Source organism: Octodon degus, unplaced genomic scaffold, assembly GCF_000260255.1.
Source record: "Octodon degus isolate 3935 unplaced genomic scaffold, OctDeg1.0 scaffold00077, whole genome shotgun sequence".
NCBI lineage: Eukaryota > Metazoa > Chordata > Mammalia > Rodentia > Octodontidae > Octodon > Octodon degus.
Window position 1 is genome coordinate 1,530,744 of NW_004524653.1, and position 13,347 is coordinate 1,544,090.

The window sequence follows — 13,347 nt, forward strand, 5'->3', positions numbered from 1 at the left end:
AGCACTGGGATTATAGCTGTGTGCCACCATGTCTGGTTTTGGTGGCCAGCAAGGTGCACCTCGGGTTCTGGGGTAGCACGGCATGCAGTACTGGGGATCAAACGTGAGTCTTTGCACTCGTCAGGCAGGCGCTTAGATCGCCAAGCTATCTCCTCAGCCCCTTAAATGCCTTTTTTAAAGAGAAACACTTCTGGAGTCCAACTACAAAAAGCTTCGTGAATAGCTTAGTGTTCTTTGGCTCTGCAGGATACCTACTAACAAAAGGGCATATTATGGCCACGCTCTGCAAGGGCCACAGGGCAATCTGCGCCAGTGCAGGCTAAGGCTCCTGCAGCTAGTTACTTCCCAGCTTAAAAGTTTACAACTTTAACGACAGCTACAGAAACAACAAAATAGTAGCTCTGCAGTTACATTAGGCATTTTTTTCTTATTCTGAATTTCAACATTTTAAAGGCTGAGATACGGCAGTAGCAGTTCTAAAACTCACAGGAGAGCTAGTTATCATGAGTGAAATGTTTCTAAAGTGGTACTTAACTAAACTCAAGTTTACCAAGAAAAACAAACTTTGAGACAGAATTTTGCTAAGTAGTTCAGGCTGGCCTTGCACGTTCCATGTAGCACAGACTGGCCTGGAACTTGTGGAATTCCTCCTGCCTCAGACTCCCGAGTGTTGGAATTACAGGCCTGCACCACCACACTCACCAGAAATTATTTTTTTAAATTTAAAAAATAACCTGACATCATGTAAATAATATTGTACACGAAAAATTAGAACTGCTTATGCACAGGAAAATAGGAATAACTTTGAATTTTCCCACCTTAACTGCTATTAACACTGTGAACTGTCTGGCCCTTTTCCTATGTACACAACTGTTTGATTCCCAGTACCACATGCTGTGCCAGCCACAAACTGGGCATGGTGGCACCACCTGTAGTCCTGGTGCTGCCAAATAGCTCAGCAGATTAAAGCTCCTGCTTAGGCAGCTGCAGGGGCCAGGAGTTCAATCCCTGGGCCTGCTGTGCCTGCTCCACCCCTGGGGCATGTTGAGGCAGGTGATTGAAAGTGGGTGTGGTAGCATGCACTCGGGAGGCTGTAAATAGGATCACCACGAGTCCAATCTATGCAGTGAGACCCTGTAGATCCTGTCCTAAAATACGAGAGAGAGAAGAAAAAAGGCTCACTATGAGTCTGAGCTGCATAGAGAGACCCTATATCAAATAAATAAAAAAAGTAAAAATAGACTATGGTAAAATAATTTCAAAAAGCCTGTATTATGTAACATGTTGTGACTTGCTGCTTGTTCATTTAATTGTAGTCTAAAAACTTTCTGCCTTGATATTTATCTGTAACACTACACACACACACACACACACATAAATAAAAATTTTTTTGGCTGGCTCAGGAGGCCTTAAGGGCAGGGGTCTGGTAAGGCAAGAGGATCTGGGGATCGAACCACAGCATCCTGAGCCACACTCTTTGTTTAAGCAGGCACTTAAACAATTACATTAAAAGGCAGGCCACTCATTTTCATTCAGTTTTACAGATACTAATAACCTATAGCTAGTTCCCTGTTCTTGGACATTTTAGCTTATCCATTTTATTTCTTCAGGATACATGTTTATAACTGCTATTACCAAGTCAAAGAGAGCAGGTACATGTGCTAATTTAGTATGTAGTTGAGTACTCCACAGACAATGCATATAAACACACTGAACTAGCTTCAGGTCTGCATAATTTGGACCCCTATCCTTTCAATACCATCACTATACCTGGTGTACACTAGATAGGAACAAATGCAGCAATGATCCTAAAAACACCCTGCTCTGTGAAAAGATCTACAGATTTGCATTCACAAGGTACCCAGTTTGATGAGATGCAGGAGCTGCTCTGAAGGCGCACAGACAGACTGAGGCTTGATTTCATTGATGAGGCCGTTAGCAATGCTGATGTAGCCATCGTAGAGCAGCTGGCTAATGATGAGCTTGTAGAGCTGCTGCCGGTCCTTCAAGCCCACTTTGGTTCTGTACATCTTGGAGAGAGTAGTGTCCTGCTGAGCTGCGAGAAAACAGGTGCACAGTGAAGGGCAGAGGCCACATTAAATCAGCAGCAACACAGGACACTAGTCAGACTTCTTCTTGCATCCCTCAATCACAGTTGGTTACTGACTTCATTTTTCTGAGTTCAGGTCATTTAGCTGTTTAATAAGTTGCCGGAGGTAAAGCTAGCGGGTCCAAGTACAGCACCGAATACAGTCCTTGGAACACAGACACTATTCCAGAAAGGCTGACAGATACTTACAGGAGCATCTCTCATCAACTTTTCTTCTCTGCCAGACTACCTACCTGGGGATTTTTATTCTGTATTACTCTCTCGGAATCTTCCTTTTTTTTGGTTAATTACACACTGATCAGTGTTTCGAATAGGCAAGATGGCTGCTATTCTGTTGAATGCTTGGACTACTGCTTCTACCAGCTGAGTTGTATGTTTACTAATGGCTGTTATGTTCCTTTTTAAAACCTGTTTTAAGACAACTACATTTATTACTATAATCATATACTGTAATTTAATTAGTAAGTCAAAATATACAAAGGCAACAAAAGCTATTGTGGCATAAAAACTAACCCAGGTTGAACACTTTGTAAAGATTCAAAGGTAAACTGCAACCTAGGCCCAGTAGTGCATGTCTGTAATCTCTGTATTCTGGAAGGCTGAGGCAAGACAGCAAGTTTGAGCCCAGCCTGGGCAAGCTGGCGAGAACCTGTCTCAAAATGAAGGTTAAAAATCTGGGAAAGAATGTAGTTCAGTGTGAATGCAGGTTCAATCCCCAGTACCAAAATAAAATTGCTTAACAAAATATTGCCAAGTAAGTTATAGAAAAAGAAAAAAATTATAAACATGGAAAGAAATGTAAAAATCTGGGCAGACTGTGCACTCAGATGTGTTAATGTACATGTTCTTGAACACCTGAAAGGGAAACAAAACTGCAGAGATGGGCCGGCCAGATAGCTCAGTGGACTAAAGCACCTGCTTAGGCACAGTGCAGTGGCCAGGGTTCATTTAATCCTTGCCCACACTATCCCTCAGGAGTGCTGAAGCAGACTGAGACTGGGTGTGGTGGCACACACCCATAATCCCAGGGTTTGGGAGGCTAGAAACAAGAGAATCACTACTAGTCCGATCTATGTAGTGAGACCCTGTACTAAATAAAAGAACTGCAGAGAATGCTTTCTGGTTTATGCAAAAAAGCACTTCAATTGGTGGACATGATTAACAAACACCCCACGATTAACACGAGTATCTACAAATATCAGTATCTACATGCATGCAAACTTGGACAAATGTTAGAAAGCTGCAGGAGGCCCAGGACAGCTACAGAGAAAAGTGACTTCAGGGCCTCAATTCTTACACACTCTGCAACACTGATGGGTATCAGTAACAATTTCTTTTTTAGAAAGGAAGTTTCCTTTTTGGTACTGGGGATTGAACTCACCCACACTGAGCTACATCCTCACCCCATTTTTATTGAGACACTCTCGATAAATCCATAAACAGCTCTACCTAGGCTTGAGCTTGCAATCCTCCTGCCTCAGCCTCCTAGGATGCTGGAACAACAGGAGAGCACCACCAGACCCAGTTAATATAAAACATATACCAAGCTTTTCCTAGGTGTCAGACGCTGCAGAAACAAACGTATGTGTAGAAAATAATGGGACACAAAAGATGTTGGAATAAGCCCGGAGAAGACTAGGTGAGGAGAGCTGTGTTTGTGATTGACGATCTCGTCTCAAAAAAACAAAAAACGAACAAACAAAAAAACCAAGAATGCTAATTTAACTCGGAGTGAAGGTTCAATCCCCGCCTCTCCTCCAAATATGAAAGTCGTGGTCGAGCCCTCATAGAACCTCAGCTCGCCGGGCTAGCAGCTTAAGTCCTCCAATTCGCAAACGAGGACCTCGAGGCCCGAGAGCAAGACAGGCGGAATCCGACCCAGCCCCGGGGTCGATGACGACCGGGGTAAGAGCGCGCACACCCCATCAGCGTGCACCCGGCTACCATCTCGCCCCACAGGGGAGGAGAACGCGAGGCGGCGGCGGCGAGGCGCTCCGAGAAAGGGGGTGTGCAGGCCCAGCCGGGCAGCCAAACGAACACGAAGGGGCGCACGCGTCCCTGCTCGCTCCTAACCCTTCCCGTCTCACTCCACTCCTTCACGTGGTACACTAGGGGCCCCAGCCAACCGCATCTGCCACTCTCCCACAGTCCCCGGACCTCCGTACCCGCGAACTCGGCTCTCCTCCCGCTCTCTCCTCGAAAAATGGAGGCGCGTATCTGACCAATAGATCGCCGAGCGCACGCTCACTGCGCACGCGCAAAGGACGACTGGCTGAGCGCCGCGCTGTCGATAGGCCGATTCCGCCCTCCCCACCCTTCTCTCAAGCTTACTAATTAGCACTTTCGAGAATTCTGTTCACTTTCTCTGACTTTAGCTCCTACGTGACAATCCTCATGACAAGGGGATGCTTCACGGACAAATGTCCGACTGTGGAAAGTACTGGGCTTGCTGGAACGGCTTTGAGTCTGGCGGGTCGTTGGCGCACCACTTCCGCGATCTTCCGCGCTAGTGCGCCGGCGCGTCGCTTGCGCCTCGAACGTGATTGGGTCGTCGCGTTCTCTGTGAGCCTATCACGAAGCAGCTTCCCTGTAGCACCGGCCAATCAGCTTTCAGTTTAGAGGGTTTAACTCATATTTAAAAAGAGGAACCTTTGAATCGTAACGGCTGAGCTTTTGAAAGGACTCAGTGGCCTTTAGCTTGAATGCAGGAGAGCCGGCGGGTTGGTAGGTCGGGGCCGCAGCCGGGGTGGTCTTTGGGGTGCAGGACCAGCGGGCCGGGAGGACAGGATCCGGGTGAGGCGTCCTCTCTCCAGTCGCGTCCGCAGCGCCGTCGTGCGCCCCTGGTCGCCGGGCGCTCTGTAAGACGCCGCAGAAGTGGAACGGGTTTTTGAGTGGCGTTGAATGGCTGGAGGCTTTCTGATTGGTGAGCATTTGGGTAATGAAAGTGTCCTTGCAGTCTCGGGGTTACGTTCTGTTGAGGCTGGGGAGGCAGACGTTAGAGCTAGCAGGATAACTTGCACTTGTAGGTGTTGTGAAGAGAGAAGGTACAGTAGTGTGGTTTAGGGGGTCTGGTAAGGTGGATGAGCTGGGAAAACCCGTTACCCCCCTGGCAGGATCGGTGAGTAAATTCACGCTTGAGATCCTGGTCACAAAGGCCTTTCTGTGCAACGGCTTCCCAAATCCCTTCACTACTCGAGGTCCTGGCTCGAAAGGTAGCCCCACTGCGGACCTTGTAAATTGGAATCTCCTAGAGATAGGACTCACGTGGCGTTAACAAGCGCTCCTGGGGATTATTTTTTCCCACTGATTAAATGTTAGGTCCCACCAGAGCCTACTGTCAGATTAAACTGGGGTTGGAGCCGAGGTTCTGCTTCTAACGACTTCCGGTGAGATAGATGTGGCTACTGTCCTTGACATTTTGTAAGGTTTCCACTCCCTCAACTTTTTTTTTTTTTTTAAGTTATATTTTTTAAATAAATATTTTTTAATCTTTTTGTATTCCTCTGACTCCTAGAATTTGTCAGTACAGGAGCAGATGCTATTATAACTTTAATTTCTTTTTTTAAATACTTTTATTGAGAAATAGCAATGAGACCGTTTCAAAACCGATTAATAGGACAGTTTCAATAATTAATACATTGCATATTGTTGTCTTCTTAGTGGTTATTCATAGTACAAGATGCAACCATGATATCCTGTCCAACACTATTAGTACAAATCTTCTCATTGAATTAAGAGAAAGTAGCTGTATATCTATCCTATTTTGAATATACAGATACAAAATTGTCCTTCATTTGTATCCCTTTTTTGTTTAGTTTTGTCAGAGGGGTATTCTATTGTTACTTAAATATTGTAGGTACGTGGATTCAGCAAAAATATTCCAATATAGTCCAGTAGTCCATAATACTAGTGAGTTTTCCATAGGACTGGCAATATCAGAAGTTGTTGACTTGAGCCTTTTACACTCAGCTTATTAATATGGCTTTACTTTTTAATACTTCATTTTTATACTTTGCTGCTGGATGGTAAAGACCAAGATAAAGCAAGATCTATATAACAAGAAATGTAACTTTTGTATCTGACAAGGTCAGTCAAATCCCCTCAGGATTTATCCTGAAATCCTGTACCACAGTCTGTAGATCCTTTGTCAGTGTCAGCCATGTGGATGAGTCATGGCCATTGCTTGACCCATCTACTCTCTGTGAAAGCTTGAGAGAATGTTTTCTCTCCATGTGACTCTCTTTAGACACACTCTACATCATGGATCACTTTCCTCTTTGGCCCCATAATCTCCTTGATCAGAAAATTTAGGACACAGCTGAGTTACATAATGTTACAGTTCAGGTTCTCCTATGTCCTGAGTCCTCACTGACCTTGAAAGACTAGGGCCAAAATGTTGGCTGTCCTTGAAGCCCTTCTTTTTCTCTAATTTTTGGTCTGCAAACTTAGGTTGTTAACCCTCCAGAAGAGAAGCTTATTATTATTACTGTACAACATAGGCAGTTGAGCTTAACCTCACTGTCTGTCTGAATATCAGTATCTTAGATATAACATGGAACAGGTATTTTTCATCAAGTATTGATATGTTAAACTTTAAGTCCCTATAGAATATGAAGAAAAAAATTAAATATTAAAAAATAGGAATAAACAATTACATATTTTTTTACACAGAAATTTAGAAATCTAACCATATACAGCATTGTTGCAGGACAGTCCTATGACTTTTTTTCTTGTCTCTTGTTTTCATTTATTATCTTTTTTTTTAAAAACATTTACTTGAGAGACAGTATGGCAGTAATTGGTATGATATGACAAGCAGTACATATTTAGAAGACCAAAATGACAGGCATTCCAAGCATGACCCTAGTATCCCTCAACTTTCTGTTTTGTTTTTTTTTTTAATTAATTAGACTCTTCGGCAATGAATTTTTTCTCTCCATCATCTCTGGAGACTTTTTAAATGTGTGAATGAGGAGAAAACAGGTATGACTCGTACATGTTGTTTCTCTGCTTAGGATTGTAAAGGTCAGGTTTGAACTGAACAGCCCTGTGAAGGTCACCTGGTCTTGTGGTTCCTAAATCCGGCTGCCAATCTGAGTCACCTGAGGAGCAGTCTTCATGGTGGGGAGGGATCAGAATCTTGTTCCATTCTACTTTTCATTCATCCTCCTGAGAAAGGGAAGTGTAGGAAATGGGAGCAGATGTCTGTGGCTCTTGGCAGAATGTGGAATGGAAGTCCTTGCTCTGTGTGATTTTATTAGTCTGTTACTAATTGTTGTGGGAAAGTGAAGAAAGCATTAGCGCCGCAAGCAGCTGGGATTACAGACAGTGCCGCCTTCCTGGTTGACTGTTTTAAGTTGTTCTCTCCCCCATCAGTGTGGAGATGAACCTGGGCACCTACCACTGAGCTGCGTTCCCAGCCCTTTGCACTTTGAGCCCCATTCTTGCCCGCTGTTGGAGGTGGGAGGAGGCACTGCATCTTTCCTCCTCGCCTTCCCACTGCTGGGATTATAGGCGTGCATCCCCACACCCAGCGAAGCTGTTCTTAGCATCGGTTTCCTGTCAGTGGATGAGCTCATTCCCAGGGCATTGAGCGCTGGTGTTCATGCCAGGCAAGCTTCTGCTTCCCAGGGCAGCTACTGGAGACACAATGGAACTAATAATAAGCCTTTGCTCTCTGAGGATTTCTGTGCAGGTTCCAAGCGAGGATGGGAGCTGATATCAGAGTTTGGAGAGATAGTAAGCATGTGGAAAATATGGAGAAACGAAGACTGAGATGACTGTGGAAGGGGGCACTGTGCTGGGCCGAGACCTGGGTGAAGTGGAGTGGGAAGAGCCTAACTGGTAGTGGAAGCAGGAAGTACGGAGGCCCGGTGGCAGAGGACTTTGTATGGCTGGTGTGTGGCTTATAAGAGGGGATGAGGTCAGAGCAGTGCTCAGAGTTGGAATGTTTTGATTAAGTTGGGGAGTCGGGGAGCTTCTGAACCAAGGACTAACACATGTGTCAGGTTAATGGGGTGGCTGACTGCATCATTGAAAATGGGCCACAGTAGGGCAAGGGTAGAAGTGGGGAGCCACTGGGAGTTTCTTGCAGATAGATAATCCAGAACTATAGTTGGACCGACTAGCAGTAGAGGTAGTTGCAGAAGTTTTTGAAGGTAGAGCCTATACAGTATGCTGATGGGTTGGCTACAGGGTTACACAGCCACACACAGGGCTATGCTGAGGCTCTTGTCCTGAGTGGCTGGCAGCACGGGCCTGCTGAGAGCGGAGATGGGGACGTCGGTGAGAACAAACTTAGGTTATGAGAGAGGAGGGGGTCAGACTTCATTCGGGACCCCAGCCCGTGGGTGGGTACTGGAAGCTAAGGGAATGGATGATCTTGACAGCTACTGTGGATGAGACATACTGCTGGGCTTTGAGCTTGGCACCCCATGGACAGGGAGGAGAAAGAGGCTGAGGTGGGATGAGGTTCCCTTTTGGCAGTATTAGGCCTGAGGTCCCTGGAGGATATTTCTGGGAGCTCCTGAGGAGCTACTTGGATATCCGAGTCCAGTAGTCAGAGGGAGAGGTTAGGGTAGCAGCTACATGTTTAAATTATTCTAGTAAAATGTTTAGAGCCAAGGAATGGGGGCGGGTCCATGTGAAGGGAGTACATAGAGAAATGGAGGGTCCAAAGAATAATTTCTGGCTCTCCCAGGGATTGATTCATTCCCAACAATGTAGCATGACATCTCAAAGTAAAAAGAGCTCAATGGTAGATGGCTGTGGATGGATCCTCAGTGCTGCGAGGGCTGGTGGGAGGGGAAGAGCAGGTTAAAACATTCAAGCTGGCAAGGTGGTGCACATCTGTAAACCAGCTGCTTGAGGGACTCTGATGCTTTCCTCACTTTCTGTCTTGATCCTGGAGATATAAAATAGCCCAGTGGAAATGGGCTTGGTGTGGGGGCTGGGGTGGTTCTAGCCTTGCAGAGATTGTAGCTGATCTGAGACGCAAGCTCTTCTTCCGTATTCTTAAGGGGTGACCTTGACCTGAGACTACCTGGCTAGAGCTTTGCTCTTAGCAGGGGAGGTGAGAGAGGGCCCCTGGCTTGAGGCAACTGTGGGACTCTGCAAGGTAGCAGGTATCCCCTCAGGTCTGTGTAGGGGAAAGCAAGCCATTAGAGGGACAATAATAGTGCAGAAAGAAGACAGGGGGGTCGGGGGTGGGGATGGATTTTGGGGAGAGGCAGAGGGCTGCAGTGGACAAGGCAGGGTTGGCCTTCGAGAAAAGCCAGACACCTGTGCATTGTGTGTGCGATGACAGAGCTCCCCGGCCAGCTTCACCTGGGCAAGAAGTCCGGAAGTCCGGTGGAGCCCTGCGTGGGGAAGGGTTGTGGCGGCCTTTTCATCAGTTGGCTTTATTTAAAGTCTCTTTTTCTTTTCAGGCATCATGGACAGAGCTAAAGAAAACTGCATTTCAGGGTCTGTAAAGGTAAACTGAACGATCTGCCAGGGCAATCGCCTTTATACGCACGTGAAGTCTGGAATTTCCTCGTCATGTAACCGTAGGTCTCCCCTCCACCGCCGGGTGTGTCTGGTCCTGCTTCTGCAGATGCCACGCCTGTTTCAGAAACCACTGACTGAAGTCTTCCAGCCTCTGTCTGTACAGCACTCACGCTGTCGCTGCCCGTGGACTTTGAGCTTTGGGTTTCAGTAGCAGCCCCCCATGATGGACCCTACCCACCTCCTATCTTAGTGTGTGTGGCGCAGGATCTTAACTATTTAAATCTGTAATACAATATCATAGGTGTATGAAGAATGCATTTCATGGGCCGCGGAGATGGCTCAGTAGAATAAGCACTTCCTTGGCAAGTGCAAGATCTGAGTTTGATCCCCGATCCCGTCAAAAAAAAAAGAATGCATTTCATTTTATTTTATTTTTGTATTTTAGGGAAAGGTCTACAGGGTGTTCAGGGTCTCACTACTAGCTCATAGTGATCTGCCTTCCAAGAGCTGTATTACAGGCACTTGCCACCACGCCCAGTCTCAACTGCCATCTCTGTGTGCCTCAGGGGTGGGGCCAGCATGGCAGGCCCTGGGATCGAACCCCTGACCTCTGCGCCTGCTTGCAGGCACTTTAATCCATCAGCTGAGCTATTTGGCTGGCCCAAGAATGCATTTTAGTAAACACTTTTTGAAGGGCTTGCATTTGTTTGCCTATTATCAAAGTTCTTTTTAACTCAATTTCCCCATTGTGGAAAATGAAACATTTTGGTGGATAACAGCAAAAAGCTTATTGTGGAAAAAAAGCCTTACATATACAGGGTTGAGGTGGTCTTCAGACTTTCATTTGAAGATGACTATATAGTTCTATAAGTCTTTTCTAAATATGTATATTATCTAAGAAATTTCAGTGAAATAGAGATTTTGGCATAAAGCTTTAATAATTTAAGAGCATAGTCGCAAAACATTGAACATTTTTAGAAAATGTTCATGGTGTCACTGGCTAAAGTTTAATGATGAACATTTGCTAATGGGGTGTGGTTTTGTTTGTGGGGCTGGGGGCAGATAAGTGCTCTTTTCAGCCGTATACTACGTGCATCCAGTGGGAATTCTTATTAAAATAGCTTTCCCACTTACGATGTCATGTTCTATCAGCGATGTTTACTGGAAAACAGACTTTGTTGAGCTCCAAAGCGTTCATCTGTCACCGCCGCAGATCACGAAGCTGTTTTCCCTCCCACCGCAGGCCACCGCTCCCCTGGGTGACCGTCTGAAGTGTGCCTTGGCAACGCAGCCGTTTCCCTCTCAGCACCCGCCATCCGGAAGCAGTGGCCAGGCCCAGCGGGTCCTGTGTCCTTCCAATGCCCCCCAGCGGGTTCCTTCTCAAGCGCAGACGCTTGTCGGTACTCAGAAAGCAGCGCAGAGGCAGCTGCAGGCCCCCAGCGGACCCCGTCCTGCCCCCCGGCCGGTGAACAACTCTCAGAAGAGTGAGCAGCCCCAGCCGGTGGCTTCCGGTGAGCAGCTCTGGAGCTTCTGTGTGTCGTCATTGCATGGAGTTGTTGCCAGGAGCGTGTGTGTGTGTGTGTGTGTGTGTGTGTGTGTGTGTGGGCGGGCTTGCACTTACTGTTGGGAGCCCCAGCTTTTATAGCCTGTCTTTGAGGATGAGAAGAAATAGATGTCCCATGTTGAAGTCGCAGTGTCTATGGGCTGGGGCTTCTAAAAATAACAGACCTCATTTCCACGCTCTTTGAAGAGCTGGGCATTCAGGGAGGACATTGTACCAAATGCACATCCTTTAGATAACCTAGAAGTGGGTCAAGCATAGGGTATTTGGAGCAGGTGAGTTTGAGCTGAAAAGTTCCAGAGTTTGCGCAAATAGAGGAAAGCTGAGAAGTGAAGTGGGGTCCCCTGGAATGAGGTCACCAGGCAGCACTGCTGGCTATTTTAAGTGAGCGTCCCTCTTGTGGGTGCTGGGAAGTCGCTGGTTTTCTGAGTAGGAAGGGACTGATTAGTCTTTTCAAATTCTTTTTTTTTTTTTTTTGTGGAACCGGGGATTGAACTCAGGCCCTTGCGCTTGCCAGGGAAGCGCTTATTCCACTGTGCCATCGCCCCAGCCCGCTTTTCAAATTTTTACTGGGCACCTGTTAAATAATTGGAGAGTGGCTGTGCTGGACGGGGCTTCCTGGCCAGGAGGAGAGTTAAGGTCAGAGAGGCGGTGAGCTGCCGGGTGGCGCAGGCGCCAGGGATGCTTGTACTTGTAGTTAGCAGCTGTTGGTGCTAACACACACGGCGAGTTCCGAGGCACTCCTTTGCCTCCATCACCACATTCAGTCCTCACCCACTGGATGAAGACACTAGCGTTGCTCACTAACCTAAGAATAAGGAGCAGGTAACCTATCCTAAGACGTTGCCAGGATGGAAAGGGAGGTGCAGATACATTTGCGAGCCTGCCGAGGATGCACTCTCAGGAGAACCATGTGACTGAGCTAGACCTGAAAGATGAGTAGGGGCAGAACTTTCCCGAACCCCCAGAAGGTTTGTGAGGGATCTATAAGGTAACGTGAGGGAGACAGCTAATCTGTGTGCAGGCAAAACGTGAGGCTCAGAAAAGGGCCCAGGAGGAGAGCGTTGGCGGGGCTGGGGGCGTGTAGTTAGGGCATCCTGAGCTCTGCAAAGAAACAGGACTCTGGTGCTCTGGTAGAAAGGGGCAGGGAACGTGATGAGAAGCCACATGGCGTGGGGAGCTGATGCGCTGAGCGCAGGGCAGGGCCGCAGGTGCACAGACCTCTCCTCGGGTGACTGATCCGTCCCTCAGCAGCCTCTTCTGCAGTGCTGCTTTCCTAGCGACAGTACCTTCCAGAGGTGGTACTTTCCAAAAGGATAGCTTTTCAGAGCTCCCCCTGCGTCTGCACTTTCTAACCAGCTCAAAAGATGCCAAAGAAGTGCTTCAGGAGGCACCCTGAGATCTATCGTCATGTTTTTGAGAGAGGCATGTACTGAGCTCCCGCCAAGGTTATGCTGATGACATTAGTGGGGCTACTGGACTGTGAAGGGGACCGATAGCTTGGCTCTGCAGTCAGACGCCTGGGCAGAGTGAACTATGCTGGTAGGGTTTTAAGAACTGGGGATGGACAACTGGAAGCGCCAGGACAACGTGCTTTTGCTGTTGCTGAGGTAGTAGCTCCAGTCCCCTGCGGAGAAACTTGATTGTGCATTTTTCTGAATTTCTAGTTTCTATTTGTTTGGTTTGAATGGTTTTCGTATTTCCCGCTGGAAAGAGCGTGCCTGGCTTGTTTCATTGCCTACTGTGATTTGTATGGTGGGGCTGTGAAGTTGGGGAGAGGTGGCGAGTGACAGGGTGGCCGCTCGGTGTGGGTGGGCGGCTTGCTCATCGGCCCTAGAAGCTCTTCGTTTGGGAACTGAGACTTCAGAGGGTCTCTACCTAGTCTCGGTCTTCAATTACTGGTGGAAGACATTACTGTGTACATTTCTACTTTATTCTAGAAATTCGGCGAAGACTATGTATGTTGGGTATCAGGTTAGGGTTTTGTTATTTATTTTTCCACAGAGAAAACTTAAAAATCTCAGACTTTGTCACTCCTAATGTGTTCGTATCTTGGAGACCATTCTTCGATCTCTAGTCTGAATTTAAAACTTAGGCTGCGGGGCTGGAGAGATGGCTCAGTGGTCTAAGGCACCTACTTAGAACAAGCTTGGCAAAGCATCAGGGACCGCGGTTCAATCCCCCAGCA

The 13,347-nt window shown here is 47.1% G+C and overlaps 2 protein-coding genes across 2 annotated transcripts in view; one reads left to right on the forward strand and one right to left on the reverse strand.

Moving 5' to 3' along the window:
- The window catches only part of Cstf1 (cleavage stimulation factor subunit 1), a 6,929-nt gene extending 2,292 nt beyond the window's left edge, over positions 1-4,637 (reverse strand). The window contains exons 1-4 of the mRNA XM_023720725.1: positions 4,442-4,637; positions 2,344-2,518; positions 1,862-2,056; positions 60-67 (exon numbers count right to left, since the gene is read on the reverse strand). Coding sequence (XP_023576493.1) covers positions 60-67; positions 1,862-2,030 — 177 coding nt within the window. The 5' untranslated portion in view covers positions 2,031-2,056; positions 2,344-2,518; positions 4,442-4,637. The remainder of the gene's footprint in view (positions 1-59; positions 68-1,861; positions 2,057-2,343; positions 2,519-4,441) is intronic.
- A 31-nt stretch (positions 4,638-4,668) lies between these two features.
- The window catches only part of Aurka (aurora kinase A), a 36,307-nt gene continuing 27,628 nt past the window's right edge, over positions 4,669-13,347 (forward strand). Inside the window, exons 1-3 of the mRNA XM_023720726.1 lie at positions 4,669-4,834; positions 9,538-9,584; positions 10,842-11,165. Of these exons, the coding sequence (XP_023576494.1) occupies positions 4,813-4,834; positions 9,538-9,584; positions 10,842-11,165 (393 nt within the window). The 5' untranslated portion in view covers positions 4,669-4,812. The remainder of the gene's footprint in view (positions 4,835-9,537; positions 9,585-10,841; positions 11,166-13,347) is intronic.